Source organism: Canis lupus, chromosome X (assembly GCF_003254725.2).
Source record: "Canis lupus dingo isolate Sandy chromosome X, ASM325472v2, whole genome shotgun sequence".
Taxonomy (NCBI): Eukaryota; Metazoa; Chordata; class Mammalia; order Carnivora; family Canidae; genus Canis; species Canis lupus.
Genome location: NC_064281.1, coordinates 20,071,434 through 20,088,059, shown reverse-complemented (window position 1 = coordinate 20,088,059; position 16,626 = coordinate 20,071,434). Strand labels below are relative to the sequence as shown.

Here is a 16,626-nt window from a genome sequence, read left to right as displayed (position 1 = left end):
GGCCGCAAGCAGGGCCTGGGCCACGTAGCAGCCTTTAATGCATACGTCTGTTTCAGTTTGCAGTGATGACCTTACCCACAAATTCAAAGGTTTCACCGTGATGAACGAAGCAGAGAGATATGAAGCTCTCAGACACTGTCGCTATGTGGATGAAGTCATTAGAGATGCTCCATGGACACTCACTCCAGAATTTCTGGAAAAACACAAGGTACTTATTCTTCCATGTTCTCTAAATAGCAGAACTAGAGTCTGGTTCTGCAGTCTATATGCAGAAAGCCCAGAAACTTCCACTTTCTACAAGAAGTAACTTCAGGAAGTGTCATGTGGTGTCACTTGATCAAGCACCTGTCTTCTGCCCAGGCCCGGGGACCAATAGCCTCTCATTGCCTCACAATGGGTGCTAGAGCTCGACCACCCACGTCCAAGTGTGGCCTCTCCCCTTTCCTAACTGTGGGACCTTGAGTACGGTATTGAACTCATTTACCTGAGCTGTAAACCTGGGTGATGTTGGTACTTTCCCCATGGGGCTGTTTTGAGAATATAATGAGATCATGTAAGTAAAACCCTTTGAACACTAGCTGGCCCATAGCCAGAGCTCCAAAATGTCATCGTCATTATCACCACCATCATCATTATTGATGCTTGTATATTCACAGGCATCTTTTCCTGGCACAAAGGAATACGCATTGTATCTCAAAAGGCACAGGTCAGCCTTTAAGGAAAGAGCTTTAAAGCTATGATTTTGTGACACTGAGACTCCTACTGATACAAGATTTTTATTAGTTGAAAACATGAGAAATTCTTTTGATCTGCATGAAATTATGTGCTTTGTATCTCCCTACCAGTCCCACATTAGGAGCTATTCTTTCCTTTTATAAGCCGTACCAAAAAAAAAAAAAAAAAAACCCAAGATGAAGCTGTTCTAAGAGTTTTCTTTTCTATTTTTAAATTCCTGTTGGAGAAGAGAAGAGAGAACACTGATAAATGTGCATGGGTAATAGCAGAGGAGATAATTTCCCAGCAAGAATAAAAAGCAAAAGGAGAAACTACAATATGATTTACTTCCAGCAATCACTAACACATTTTTACTAAGCATTTATTGTATATTCATCTTGTGCCAGGCATGATGGGGATACCAATGATGGCATCCATGGCCACCACTTGTTATTCACCATGTGCCAGGCACTGTGCTGAGGGCTTTGCCCTCCTACCCCCCATGAATCACATTCAATCTCATGGCTACTCTGAGACTTTGTTGTCGCTGTTGTTGTTATATATTGGAGAGGAGGATGAACTATTAAAAATGAATTTAATAATAACATTTATTGAGTGCTTACTGTGTACTAGTTATCATTTTTAGCACCTTTACATCATTATATCATTCAATCCAGTGATTCTCAAATGGGCTTGAATTTGCCTTCAAGGGACATTTGGCAGTGTCTTCAAACACTTTTGGTTGTCACAGCTAGAGGCGTGCTACTGGCATCTAGCAGGTAAAGGCCAGGGGTGCTGCTAAGCCTCCTACAGGACACCCCCACCAAGAGCGATCCACCTCAGAATGTCGCAATTTCCAATATTCAGAAATACTAAGGTCATTCTTACCACCAATCTAGGAGTTATAGGAGCTAATAAGCGGTGGTGCAGGCAGATCCAACTGCTACTGTAAACTGCCCCTTGAGGTGGAGGGAAGCCTTGGTACAAAGGGCTTCGAAAGCCAGGCAGCAAATTTTTATTTGATGGAGTAAGAAATAGGGAGCCAGTGAAGATCAGCAGGAGGAAGGATGACACAAAGAAAATCTTTTAAGAAGGACCTGTCCCCCACATGACAGGAGGATGGCTTGGAAAGGAGACAGCCAGCTGTGAGGAGGGTCAGGTACAAGTTGGTGTCAGTAGTCTAGGTGGCAGGGTCCTGGATGTGGTGTAGCAGCCACGGAGAGGCCATGATGGGCACGTATGAGAGCAGGTGCATTCACATGCCCGCGCACACCCCAATGGGCATTGCGGCCTTTGTGCTGTGGAAACGGGAGGAAGTAGGGCAAGAAGGCCAATTCTAAGGTGTTTGGAGCCTAGATACCATGGAAAAGTGGAGGTGCCGCTGGGCGGGGACACCAGTTCTCAGGTGGAATTAAATTTCAAACAGGTTGATTTTGTTTTTATTTTTTAAAAGATGTTATTGATTTATTAGAGAGAGGGAGCAAGCATAAGCAGGGGTAAGGGCAGGGGGAGAGCTCCATCCCAGGACCCTGGGATCTGACTCTAGCCAAAGGCAGATGCTTCACCAACTGAGCCATCCAGGTGCCCCTCAAATAGGTTGATTTTAAAGTGACATCAAGGGGTGGCAAACAAAGGAAAGGGTGACTTGGGGCAAATATGACAAGCTTGCTAGATTCAGCAGCCTTCTGTCCCAACAGTAACAGTCGTATGGACCCCACCTGCCTACAAACGTGGTTAGACGAGAAATCAAATAAGAAGAAAGGTGTGAATTTGTTTCCACCACATAAATCATGGCTTAAGTGTGAAGGCTTGTTGCCGTTATGGGACAAGAAATGGAGATTTGGCTTCCTCATTGTAGCAAGGGTGATTGAAATCTGAAGGATGGATGAAGTCTCGAAGGAGAAAGTTTAAAGGGAGAAGGACAGAAGGCCTAGAAAGCCCACTGTCAGAGGAAAGAGAAAGGGACCAGCGAAGGAGACCAACCAATCTAGTTCCCTTTTATCTCTGGAAATAGAGACGGTTGGCAGTACCTTTCAGCCAAGGATTCAGATGCGCATTATAAACTGCTTATTTCAACTGCTTTATTGTGACTGCTTTGTTTAAGTAGGCATTTGCACATCTCAGGCATGCTCATCCATCCCTGGGGTGACATCACTCTTCTCTCCCTCCAACAGATTGACTTTGTGGCGCATGATGACATTCCCTACTCTTCTGCGGGCTCTGATGATGTTTACAAGCATATAAAGGAAGCAGGTGAGTCCCCCCATGCCCACCTGTCCACTGCATGGTGACCATCAGGTTGGATAAGAGACACCTGCCCTAGTCTGGTAGCATAAACATGGAAGGCACTGGAACTTCATGTGTCTGCCAAGTAGCCTTTACAAGCTTCTGTTGATAATGTGCTCAGGCTCAGTCATAGGATAGACAGCATTTAGGTGTTTATAGAAGAAGTAACTTGAGCACCAAAGTCCTCTTTGGTGTACCACTGCTACACCACCTTCTAGTTTGTGGCTCAATTTTAGGGCTCATCAGACTAAAATCCTAGGACCCTATTATTTAAAGGGCACTCATTTTCCTCATTCACGTTCAGGTCCTCAGAATGAAATTATTTTATACTTCCAAGGAAGTTCCTTCCAGAAGACAGATAACTGGGTAATTAACGATCTGGACTCCTTGTCTCCAAAGTCAGTCCTGCCATCTGTCATCCTGTCACATGATAGTAATATCCTCAGGTACCACATGCAGAGGCAAAAAAAGAATAGGTAAATATTTGGGAATGCAGGTAAAGTCTTTCCTTCCCCAAACTGTTAAGCACTGTCGTGGAGGGCAGACATGGGGCCTGAGCTTTGGAAGTTGTTCCAGGTGTCACTAAGCATTTCTTTGAGGGTCAGACACTAGGCTGCCCCAGGGAGTTACCGAGTTTCCTTCCATTGCACACTCCCTGGGGTCAATCCCTTTGTTAAGTTCTGTTCCTATTTGCTGGTGAGCACTTGAGGGAAGTCACCATCAGGCATTGAAACAGATCTGTGGTTGCCAGCCTTGATGGGATTCTCGATGTTCCTTGAGAACATTTGCCTCCCCCTCTTCTGCTTCCTGCCCTAACTCCTCACCCCCTGGGCTTTCTGGGCCAGGCTGACGTCTTTACCCGAACCCCCCTCATCCCTTCCCCGGAGCCCGTTGCCTTTGTTCTTCCTCTCTTCGTTGTGCAGGGTTCCCACTCTCCAGCAGTTTCTTCTCAGCTTACTATTATTTGAAAGTCTACCAGAACAAACCAAACAAACAAAACCCTTCCTCTGCTCCCCCACTCCAGTCACATCCGCCTTCGGGTGTCCCTTGCCAGGCGTCCATCCCCGCCGTCCCTCAGCGGCCTGCGCTCTGACTTTTGCCCCGTCCTCCCCTCGGTGCTCTGACCTGCGGACCAGCACAGCCAGTGGCCTCTTTGCTGGCCTCCTCTGCACATAATGACCCTGTGGACCACTCTCCTCTCATAGGTGCTCCTGGGACACTTCTGGGACCTTCTCTTTCTCTGCAGTCTCTCTCACCACTCCTGGGTTTTGTCGTGGGGTCTCTGCCCCTTAGCCCTGCGCAGCCTCTCCACCTTGTGAGCCTGGGCTCTGCACCGCTTTGTTCAGGCCCTAAATTCCAGCACATGAGTCCATCCTGGTGCCCAGACATACCCCCACTTACCTCTTCTCTAGGCTTGGCATGCCCTTCCTCTGAGGCCCATTGAGGAGCCAGCCATTACATACCCTCTCTCCCTGAGGCATAATTCAGCATCATTACCCCTCCACACCCTCCCTACTCAGACATTCTTTGCAAATGGACCTCCTTTTCAGCTCCCTTCTGATGGCATCTGTGTGTGTGTGTGTGTGTGTGTGTGTGTGTGTGACTGTCCCTAGCTAGAATGAGGTGCCATGATCTACGCCATGTCTTGTCCATCCTCACATCCCCAGCATAGGCCCTGCTACGTTAGCAGCTCTCATTCAGTGCTGGTGAAGCAAGCAGGTGCCTTTGAAGGAGTATGACGGGAGTTGGCTTGAGACGGAGATCTTCTGTCTGCAAGGGCTCTTCCCACTACGCAGGAAGTAGAGCCATTTACCTAGATAGTTTGGGTAAGCACTCTTGTCTCATGCCCCAAATTTCAAATTACTTAGATTAAAGAGTGGTTTGGGGGATAATTATATCAACCTTGGCATCTGATCTATTTGCTTTCCGTTGGTATCACAGCCATTGAGCCCTTCACCCCTTTATTAACGGGAGATGCTGACTACATGTGTTAATTTATTCCAAACCACCATAACCTCCAAAAAATCTCAGGAAAAGATGGAAGGGTTTGCCGTTTGACTTGTTTCACAAACAATATGATCTTAATAAAAGATCTTTAAAATTCTATCTGGGAATTTGTATTTTTTCTCACTCTATCTTACAAAAGGGAAGAGAATATAAATCACAAATTATAGTTGCTTTTTGGGGCGGATGTATAACGGAATAATAGTCTCAGTTATACACTCACTACCCAACATTTGTTATTTTCCTGAGCTGAGGTTTTTAGTCAGTGTCACAGAGTTTCCAGTAATCACCTAAGAATTAAAATAGTCATTGCTAGTTGCTGCCTGAGAATCTTGGAGTAAGGAAGAGTTTGAGGAAAGGATGGGCTGAAATTGGTATTTTGGCCAAAGGTAGGCATCAAAGTAGATTTTTAATGGCTTGGTTTATTTTCTTCTATTTTGCTTTCTGTCATATATCTCTTCTGTAGGCACTGTAGATATATCCACACATACCTTCTTCCATAAATTACACCATTATCTGGCATGTATGGACACTCTAGTCTTGTGAGTTACCATCTGCTTTATTGAGAGATTTCAAGAAGTCTAATATACCCATTATACTTGAGCCTCCCCCACCAGAGCCATCTCCCCCTGTTCCTAGGGACCACTGGAACTCCACCCCTGTTGGTCCTGCCATCCCTAACCTTCAGCCTGCCACCACTGCAGCCTTTTCCTGGTACTTATGAACTTTTAGACTCTTGAGGTAGGATGGGCTCCTTATGGTCACAAATCCAGTCTTCTAGCCCCTCCTTGGCATCACTGCCATTTCCTGGTGGAACTGGTACTTGTATAGCTCCCATCTCCTACGTCCCAAGGCAGACATTCCATCTTTGGGTGGTCTTGACTCTCATTAGTGAACCCAGGAATTCCTTGAGGGTGTCCAACAAGCTAGGAATTGTTGGGGTGGGAAATGGGATGCAAATATAAATAAGACATAGCTCTCAGCCACTGTTGAGAGCTGAGAGAGACCATAAGTAATTACATCAAAATATTATTAGTCTCTGGAGGAGTATGTACTATATAGGCCCAGGAGGCATGTCCAAAGGTGGGAATACATGAAGAAGTGCAGCGCATTTGGAGGAAATTAATGTTCATCTAGTATAGGGTATGTAGAGGTGAGAGCAGAGATGGAGTCTGACAGGATGGGGTAGTTTAGACTTAATTCTATATGTCACATGGAGCCAGATGCCATTGAGAATCAAGGAAGTGCCACGAGCAGGTCTCTTGTGGGGGAAGGATCACCTGAGTAGGACAGGAGTCATTTCTGTATTGAACTTCCTTAGGAAGTCGCCATTTCCACAGGTGACAGGAAAAAAACCAGGCTTGACCTTTACAGTAATTCAGACCCTTCTAGGTTTGCACTGGGACTATGTAGAGTTAACTTTTGGCCCTTTTCTCCTGGGGTGATCTACATTTCTGGGGCCTATGTATTGGCCCAGCATTGGGTAGGGAACTGGTTTTTGCTGATCTTTCACTGTGTGGTATCAAACCTGATCAGCCATCATCTGTGGCCATCAGGCCCCTGTCGTAGCCTTCTGACAATCACCTCCTCCATCTCTTCCCCAGCCACCTCCCCCTTTAGCCTGTCCTTGCCATGGCCTGTGCTACAGGCGTACCACCCAGCAGTCATGCTGACTGTTACTTTATTTTATTTTATTTTATTTTATTTATTTTATTTTATTTTATTTTATTTTATTTTATTTATTTTCAAAAGATTTTATTCATTCATGAGAGAGGGAGAGAGAGAGAGAGACAGAGACAGAGAGACAGACAGAGACACAGGCAGAGGAAGAAGCAGGCTCCATGCAGGGAGCCTGATGTGTGACTCCAGGATCACACCCTGGGCCAAAGGCAGGCGCTAAACTGCTGAGCCACCCAGGGATCCTCAGTCATGCTGATTTTAAATCCCTGCTGTTTTCAGTGATCCTCCAGAGGGCCCCCGGAGAACTTTAAAAACGTCCTCCATAATCTACTGGAGGGCTGTGGGGGGGGGGGATCCATGTCGGTCCTGGAGGTAAACAGAGTACCAGCCCCTGTGCTCTGCACCACCCCCCTCATGTTTTTTTAAGAGAGAGAATCTTAAGTAGGTTCCATGCTGGGCATGCTGTTGGTGTTTCTGTTGGATGTGGGGCTTGATCCCACAACCCTGAAATCATGACCTGAGCCAAAATCAAGAGTCAGACACTTAACCAAGTGAGCCTCCCAGGTACCCCCTCCACCTCTCTGCTCTGGGCTTGCTAATGGGGTCTCTTACCTGTCCCTGCCCCTGGGACTCTGAGTCCAGAAAAGGGACAGGCTCACATTGTCTCACATTCTCTCACTTCTCATCTTCCCCTCCTCATCCCTCTCTGGGTTCTCCCTCCAAGCAAAGAGGTCTTTGTCTTCCGCCCGGAGAGCAGGAAGCTGCCACTTCAGGGCTTATAGGAAAATATTCCACACTCTGAGTCCACTTGGCCTCTGGCTCATCATAATTAAAGGGACACTTCTGGGATTTAGAAAATCCTTTTTGTGGTCCTCAAAACGTGGCTCTTTCAAGAGAAAGCCTTACCTTTCATAACCATTCTTTTTGAAATGAGCCTTCTAAAGAGCCCATTATAGAAGCCAGAAGCAGACTGTGCTCTCCTGTATTTGCAGCTGCAGTTACTTTCCCCTGAGGTGATGGATGTCTCAGGATAGATGTCATCCCCAGAAATGAAAACGACATTGGATAATATTTCAGAAAGTTATTCTGCTATCTATAATGTACTTAGTCTCCTTGATGGTGTTTCTGTTGGTTTGAATCAACAGAAAGTAGCTGGGGAAGTTCCATGCTACCCCCAGCAGGGCGGGTGGTCAGGTCAGTACCATGTTCTCAGAAAGGCCTCCTGCAGCGGTCAGGAGCCTTGGGTAAGAATGGAAGGCCTGACATTCTCAGATCCCAATCTTGTTTGTAAGGAGTTCCAAGAAAGGAAACTCCATACTTGGAAACTTTCAGACTTGGAAGGCTGCTGAGAAACATGGCAGGGGTAGGAGGGAAGAAAGTAGCTGATGAATCAGTTACATGGAGATGGGTTATGCGATGGAGTGATTGTTACCTTTTTAAGTCTTTGTAAAATCTGAGCTGTGAGCTGGCTACTCCTTCCCTAAAATTGCCATGAAGGACCTGGTGTAGACCAGTGCTTGTCCAACATAAATGTGACTACAGATCCCTACAGGATCTTCCTTCCCTTCTCTTGCCCTCCCCTCCCCTCCCCTCCCCTCCCCTCCCCTCCTGTACAGATAACATACAGTGTTATATTAGTTTGAGGTGTACAATGTAGTGATTCAGCACTTCTGTACATTGCTTAGTGCTCATCATCATAAGTGTACTCTTATTTTTTAAAAAAAGATGTTATTTATTTATTTATTTATTTATTTATTTATTTATTTGAGAGAGATAGTGAGAGAGCATGAGCAGGGGGAGGGGCAGAGGAAGAAGCAGACTCCCCACTGAGCAGGGAGCCCCATGTGGGGATGGATCCCAGGACCCTGGGATCATGACCTGAGCCAAAGGCAGACGCTCAACCAGCTGGGCCACCCAGGTACCCCCATAAGTGTAGTCTTAATCCCCTTCACCTCTTTCCCCCATCCCTCCCCACCTCCCCTCTGGTAACTGTTTGATTGTTCTCTAGCTATTTCTTGGTTTGTCTTTTTTTCTTTGTTTATTTGTTTTATTTCTTAAATTCCCCATATGAATGAATGAAATAGGGTATTTAACTTTCTTTGACTTACTTCACTTGGCATTATACCCTCTAGATCCATCTGTGTTGTTACAAATGGCAAGATTTCATTCTTCTTTATAGCTAATATTCCATTGTCCATATATACCACATCTTTATCCATTCATCTATCGACGGATATTTGGGCTGCTCCCATATCATGGCTATTGCAAATAATGCTGCATTAAACATAGGAGTGCAACTATCTTTCTGAATTAGAGTTTTTGTATTCTTTGGGTAAACACTCAGTAGTACTATTACGAACCTCCATAGTCTTTTTCACAGTGGCTGTACCAGTTTGCATTCCTACCAACAGTATCTGAGGATTCCTTTTTCTCCATATCCTCGCCAACACTGTTGTTTCTTCAGGTTTTAGTTTTAGCTATTCTGACAAGTGTGAGGTGATATCTCATTGTGGTTTTGATTTGCATTTCCCTGATGATGAGTGATGTTGAGCATCTTTTCACATGTCTGTCCGTTGGTCATCTCTATGTCTTCTGCCCATTTTTAATTGGATTATTTGGGTTTTTTTGGTGTTAAGCTGTATAAATTCTTTATATATTTTGGATACTAACCCCTCATGGGGTATGTCACTTGCACATACCTGCTCTCATTCAGTACGTTGTCTCTCTTTTTGTTTTGTTGCTTGTTACCTTTGCTGCGCAGAAGCTTTTTAATTTGATGTAGTCCCAACAGTTTATTTTTGCTTTTGTTTTCTTTGCCTTAGGAGACAAACTACAGCATCTTTTAAAATACAGATTTGGGTTCATTAGGTCTGGTGACTAAGATCCACATTTCTTTTTTTTTTTTTTTCAGGGTAGATCCACATTTCTAACAAGCTCCTGGGTTGGTAGATACTGCAAGTCCATAGACCTCACTTAGAGTAGCAAGAATTTAGACCAGGTATTGGTTCACCCAGGGTGAACTGAATCAGCGTTTCTTGGAGTGACAGTTTCTCAGCTACCTTGTAGAGTATGTAGAATAAAAACATGCATTCAGTGGTGGTTTTATTTCTGGGTGAGTAGCCTCTAGTGAGCTAAGAAAAAGTTGCTTCCCTGATTTTAGGGTATAGGAACAGGTCCAATATTTTTCTAACTCAAAGCAATCCAGCACCCTATTGTTGCATAACAAATTACTCCCACAGTTACTGGCTTAAAAGAGCCACTTTATTTTGTTCATGTTTTTGTAGGGCAGGATTTCAGCAAAGGCTTGGCTAGGTGGTTCTTGCTTGGGGTCGCTCAAACAGTTGTACTCAGCTGTTGGATGGGACTGCAGTCATCTGAAGCCCCAGTTGAGCTAGAGGTCCCAGATGGTGGTGGTCAACAGGGAGGTCAGCTGGGGTGGACACTGCAGCACCTACCTGTGGCCTCTCCATGTTGCATGGGCTTCTGAAAGCATGGTGGCTGGGTTATAAGAGTGTACGTCCTAGGGAGAAACATTTGGAGAGTTAGCAATTGTGACAAAAGCCTCGAGGCTTCTTTGGCCCTAGCCTTGGGAAGTCACCCAGTGTCACTAATGCCACATTCCCTTCATTATGAGCAAATCATTCAGTGGGACAGGGATTATGCCCATCTTTAATCGATCTTCAAATCGAATAGTCAGGTGGTGTTCTACTTGTCCTGGGAGCACAGGCATAAGACTAGGTGTGACTCTTCATCCACACCGGTCCATTGATCTGCTCTGCTGATTTCCTCACCAATGGAGAACGATGGCAGAGAAGGCTGGAGAATTCACTGTGAGAGAAAGATGCTCAGAAATGGCCTAAGCATCCAATTTTGGCTTTTGCATTCTAATTCAGGTCTATTTTGAAAGTCAAAAGTCACTTTAAATGAAGCCAGAGATAGCAAGGGCATGAATTAAACTTTAGAGCACTCTGCTTTGCTTGTCAGAGCTACATGTCAAAACCTTCAGCAAAGCTGGATGAAAGGATGGTGCGTAAATGAGGTAGACTGTCAGGTCCACAGTCCTCATCATCCTGCTAGTATTGCCCTACTACTGTCGAAAGTTTCCTTCATTAACATGTGCTTGGCTGCTTCTTAAAATAGCTCTATAACCAAACACTGCAATTCGGAAAAGCATGATAAAAAAGGTTCTCTGATCATGCTCATTACTGAATATTTTTAGCAGAGCACTAATTAGGATTTGGAGGAAGCCGGGTGCCTCATTATGTCAGCAGAGGGCTTGGCTTCTTTCAGAGACCAACCTCCCCACCAGCCAAAGCAAGTCTGTCCCCACCCCCAACTTTCAGCTACTCAGCCATGGAAACCTTGCTCTGTGGCTTCACAGAAGGGGTGAGCTCATGTCATCGATGCCTAAGTGACTTGGTCAAATCTGTTAGTAGCTAGAGAATCTTCTTAGCATTTCACCAGGCAGCAGGGGCATGGGAAAAGTATCTGCCTGCTGAAAGATGGGACACAGTGCTCACCAGAAAGCTCCCCACTGTTCCCACCAAGGGGTGGATGTCGTCTCAGCCCCCCAGCTTGGGACCACTCAGGGTTCCCCACCCACCAGAGCACCCTGCACAGCTGGGTCAGTTGGGTGCTGTTTATATACAGGTGTTTGGATGTTTGCATCCTCTGCCTTCCATTTGGTTTTTGGTGTTTGAGTCCATATTCTCAGAAGGTGATAGACGTTTTCTATCACCTGGCAGTAAACGCCAACTCTGTGCTCTGAGCCACAGAATATTTGAAACTGGATGCTTTGTCTCATACACCAGAGGCACCAGCCTACTGCTGATACCACGCATGTGCAGATGATCTCACGGGAGAGCTCAGAGGGCCATCCTAGCAGGAGCCGGAAGACTAAAACATTCATCAAGGATGATTGAAGTAGAACTGGATTTGGAAAGGCACTTAGACATCAGTCCTCATCTCGTCAGTCATTCAGCAAATATTCTTATGGTGCCTGCTTGGCACCTGGTGCTGAGAATATAGAGGGGAATGATACTGGAGCAGATGCTTCCTTCATGTAGCTTCTTGTCAAGTGGGGAAGGCAGTTACTGAAGAAGCTATTTTATAAAGACCTTGGAATATTTGAAGGAAAAAAGCAGTGGACCATGGCAGGGAATAAGAAGCCAGAAGAGCCAGGCTGGAGGTTAAGAGATCTCTATGAGGAAGTGACACTAAAGGTGAAACCCATTGGATGACCAAGAGTTAGCCAGGTAGAGAGTATGTTTGTGGCAAAAGGAGGGGAGGCTCTCATGACCCTGAAGTCCAGTGTGGTGGGGCTCAGGCAGGCTCCAGGAAATCCAATGATAATGGGACCCCCTTCAGTGGTGTAGCCCAGGGGCCTTTGCTCAGGCAGTGAGGCTGGGGAGTGGGTCAGAGATGAGACTGGAGAGAGTGCAGGGAAGGGGTAAAGCAAGCTGCTGCGGAGCCAAGGTACAGGTTTGGATCTGAATACCGAGGACAGCAGAAGGCCAATGAAAGATGCCAGGCAGCCCTCTGATTTCTATTTTGAAAGACCACCCTGTGGCTCTTGCTATGTGGAGAGTGGATTGAGGGGACAAACCTCAACATCGCCAGAGACTGGTTTTGAGGCTCTTGCTGGAATACTTGAACTAGATGTTGTTAGATTGCTTTAGACAGAGGATAGAGAAAAGTGGGTGAATCAGGGAGCCCTTTGGGAGGTAGACTGGTGACTGGAAGATTGACTGGACATGGGGAGTGAGGGAAAGGGAGATGGCACACATGAGCCCCAAGGGATCTTGTCTGGCTGCCTCATTTCTCATTTGGAGACTGAGGCTAAGTAACTTGCCTTCTCAGGCCTGAGTCTTACCCAAATCTCCAAACTAAGAACCCAGCACCCTTGTCCCCAGGCCCCATCGGTCATGCCACCCCACCCCTGATCCCTCTGGCCACAATCATACTGGGTAGAAATACTTCGATTTGCCAACATGTCCTTTCACTTGGCGACAGAAGGGTAAGAATTAAACCACATACTTGCCTCGATAACCTTTGGGACCTCTTTACAGCCCTGTATTGGCGCACCCAAATATATCTTTGAGCACATTAAGGAAGGTTTACTAGAACTTGGCAGCCGCCGTGCTTATTTTTGCCCAGTCCCACATGTTCTAGATGAAAGGGTCCTGAGTGGTGCAACCACCATCCAAAGTAGACCGTTCTGAGGGAGGCAAAATCATCCAGCATCCCAAGGGCAGGTCTTCAAATCAGAGATGACAACACGGTACCGCCTACGTCTTTTCCTCAGTTAAATGTGATGCACATTTAACTGAGGAAAAATATAGTTCCCCTGCTTAGGGGAAGCAGGGAACCTGCCCAATTCACTGCCTCACTGATTGCTCTCTAGTCACTTACTCATTTCTTTTGCATTTATCGAGCACCTTCCATGTGCCAGAAATGGGCACTGAGCTGGGGGCTGACAGCCGAGGCATAATCTCTACTTTCAGAATGTTGCCACTTGACAAGGAGACGGGTATTTAGAATGCCTTTGTCAAGGGAAGACACGTTTGTATCCTGGAGGTTGTGGCTTCTGCCTGGGGTTGGTGGGAAAGTGGCCGCAGAGGCAGGAGCTTGAAGCTGGCCGGCGCAGGAGGAGGAGGAAGGCCGCAGCTGGTGTGAGCAGGGAAGGGGGAGCCGGGGCAGAAGAGAAGGACGCGGCCCAGGGCCGGGGTGCGCGCGGGCAGCGTCTGTGGGCGGCAGCAGGTGCACAGACCTGAGCCCGGGCCAGCCAGCTGGCGCCCCCAGGAGCTGCGACTCTGTCCTGGAGAGGAGAGCTATTACAGAACATGGGGCAGCTGACCCCACCTTACTTTCTCTCTCTCTCCTCTTCACTGTTTGAACAGGAATGTTTGTTCCAACGCAGAGAACGGAAGGCATCTCAACATCAGACATCATCACCAGAATCGTCCGTGACTATGATGTCTATGCCCGACGCAACCTCCAGAGAGGGTACACGGCCAAGGAACTAAATGTCAGCTTTATAAATGTAAGCGTGCCACCCCCCACCCAACACCACCCCATACCTGTGGACAGCCACCACACACACCAGCACTGCCACCATTTGTTGAGTGCTTGCTACATGCCTCACGTTTTGTTTTTTTTTTTAGTTTTAATTTAAATTCCAGTGCCCCTCCGTGTTCTTGATATTTTGTATTTATTGTCTCACTTCAGTCCACATGATGACCCAGGGATGTATTATCCCCATTTTACAAATGGAGAAACCAGTGTCCGAAGGGCTAACATAAGTCAACCAAAGCACATGGTAGTGAGCTCCACATTTTAGACAGCGGCTGTCTCCCTCCCTCTTGCTCCAGCCTCGCTTTTTTAGCATTCGCAGACGCAACTGAAGGGCATCTGGGAGATCTGCCCTTGTGAGAGGCAAGCGTTGTCTTCTGCTCTCAAAGAGAAGGAAGGAAGGGAGGAAGGCAGAGGCAGTGAAAAGCTAAACCAGAGAAAATGAGTTTAAAATTTTTATTAAGGCCTTACAGATGCTCATTAGAAACCTTAACAGCAGTTTTTTTTTATTATTATTATCCAGAGAAATTACAGATGCTTAAATAAAGCCTAAAGTCTTTGGCTTCCTTTTGTATTTGTGCCGTATTGTTCCCACAGGGCTGCTGTTAGTTTAATAATAGAGCAACTGTTAAAACAATCTTTAAAACAAGCAAAGCAGGCTGTTACAAAGCTAAGAGGGCAGTCCACTTGCTAGAGGTGATGTTAGTGCATCTGGACAACTATATTTGCCTGGACTCCGAGGAGGTGACAAAGCTGATAAAAACAGGAACTCTTCATCTGTATAGAATTTCAACCCCCCTCCAAAAATAGACACTCTATTTTCAAAGAGTGATCTTTTTGCAAAACGCAATGCATACAATTATGTGCAGCCATAACTATGCAGCAGCTTACACAAATCGATCATCGGTACCTTCTAGACGAGGATGGGTTGTCAGTCAGTGGTGGTTATTTGTCCTCAGCAGGCAGGGAGCATTGGGAGTCTAGACTCTGTGGCTTCACACAAGTCAGGGAACAAAATCGAAAATGTTGGGTTCAAGTGGCACCAGAACAAGCAGCTGAAAAGTATTCCATCAAAGTGATTATTTGGTATCTTACAGAGAATAAAGCCCTGGTTATTTCAATAAATTAAACTGTCTGTTCTTTTAAATTGAATCCAGTCAGCCGTCCAAGCATGTCAAGCCATTTCCAAAAGTTAGTGCTCGTTCTCCTCTCATGGCCTTTCGATAAGCCACTTAGCTCACGGAACCGTGGATGCACTCTGTGCCCTTCTGTGATAACAAGGCTGGCTGCCGCTCACAGAGTCCCATGTGCCGGACAAGCACGTAGATGAATCCCAGAACCTGACAGGGGCCAGTCGCCCAGTCCAAGTCCCTTCACTCAGACATGAGTAAAGCTGGGCTCAGAGGGGACCTGGCCAAGGTCCCTGAAGCAGAGGACAGGTGGAGGCGGCAGCAGCCTCCTGCTACGTGGCTGCCAGTCATTCTGTCCCGTGCTGCCCTTGAGAGCCATTCTGAAGACTCCTACGTTACGCATCGCTGAGTGGCAGCACCTGTGTAGCTCCCACCCCACCCTGAGGCTGCGGGAAAGTTTGGAAGGTCTAAATCAGGGAATCCTGACCCAGTTTTGCAATATTTCAGGTGTCTCAAAAAATTCTGAGATAGGAACTTTAGTCCCATGTAGTGATGAAAAAACTTTATTTTACTCTGTGAGGAGAAATGTAGCATGACTTCGTGGAGGGGAAGACCCTTCATCTCATGTTATTTTCATGGTTTGATAGCACTCTCATCAGGTAACACTATGAAATGCTTACGCTGCTTCATTGTAATCAAACAGCCAACAGACACCAAGTTTTTCCTGAATGCCAGGCTTTGTGCCAAACACCTAATTGTTACAGCAACTCGATGAGGTAGGGATGATAATTATCCCCATTTTACAGATGAAGAAACTGAAGTTTAGAGGTGTGGCCTGTGACTTGTCCAACATACAGGGCCTTCTGGGCACATAAAAGGACAAAAATCTCAGTCCAGAGAAGCTATCAGGACAAAAGCTTTCTTCACCACCAAGGAAATGGATGCCATTCAATTAGCTTAAGGGAAAAGATCATTACGATTAAAATTTTAGTGTACCACTAAAATTTAGGTTTAAAGACCCAGCCAGTGGCTGATTTCAACTGGTACTGGTTTTAACAATGTCCCGGTAAAACAGAGAACTTGGGCAGCCTCTGAGTGACCATTCTATGTACAATTCATACTTTTTGTCAAAATCCCAGGGGAATTTGGGAGTGTGTTTGCCCAATAGCTACCTATAATAAACAGCAAATACATATTTTTGGTTCTTATATAAGTGACTTCAACTCTGATGTTTACAAGAAAGAGAATATTAAAATTGCTTGTATTTCACTTTACTTATCCAAGTAGACTAATGACAAATGACTTTTCTTACAAGAGATGTGCCTTCCCGTCAATCTAGCCCTTGGAAATAGCAACATCCTGACTCTTCAGGTTAAGAACAAACACAAGTTGAAATAAAATGACCATTAGTGTCAATGACTGGTCTCTCTCGTGCCCTCTGGGATAAATTTTTTTTCCTTTAATTTTTGACCAGGAGAAGAAGTACCGTTTCCAAAACCAGGTAGACAAGATGAAGGAAAAGGTCAAGAATGTGGAGGAAAGATCAAAGGAATTTGTTAACAGAGTGGAAGAAAAGAGTCATGATCTAATTCAAAAGTGGGAAGAGAAGTCGAGGGAATTCATTGGCAACTTCCTGGAGCTGTTTGGGCCTGATGGCGCATGGGTATGTAATTATTTCCCTTGACCCTATGGTGATGGGCATTTTCAGTTTCTCTTCATTTTCATGGTTCTACTCCAGGGT

At 45.8% G+C, this 16,626-nt stretch overlaps 1 protein-coding gene and 1 long non-coding RNA gene across 11 annotated transcripts in view; one reads left to right on the top strand and one right to left on the bottom strand.

The window, feature by feature from the left end:
* The window catches only part of PCYT1B (phosphate cytidylyltransferase 1B, choline), a 131,273-nt gene that overhangs the window by 85,072 nt on the left and 29,575 nt on the right, over positions 1-16,626 (top strand). For all 10 annotated transcript variants that reach the window (XM_049107802.1, XM_025438887.3, XM_025438899.3 and 7 more), the window contains 4 exons: positions 57-208; positions 2,889-2,967; positions 13,584-13,726; positions 16,360-16,548. In XM_049107802.1, coding sequence (XP_048963759.1) covers positions 57-208; positions 2,889-2,967; positions 13,584-13,726; positions 16,360-16,548 — 563 coding nt within the window. The remainder of the gene's footprint in view (positions 1-56; positions 209-2,888; positions 2,968-13,583; positions 13,727-16,359; positions 16,549-16,626) is intronic.
* LOC112654415 (uncharacterized) lies at positions 9,563-16,366 on the bottom strand. Its single transcript, XR_003133023.3, has 2 exons — positions 14,666-16,366; positions 9,563-10,204 (listed from the first exon to the last, which is right to left on the bottom strand). It is a non-coding gene; the product is annotated as an uncharacterized LOC112654415 (long non-coding RNA).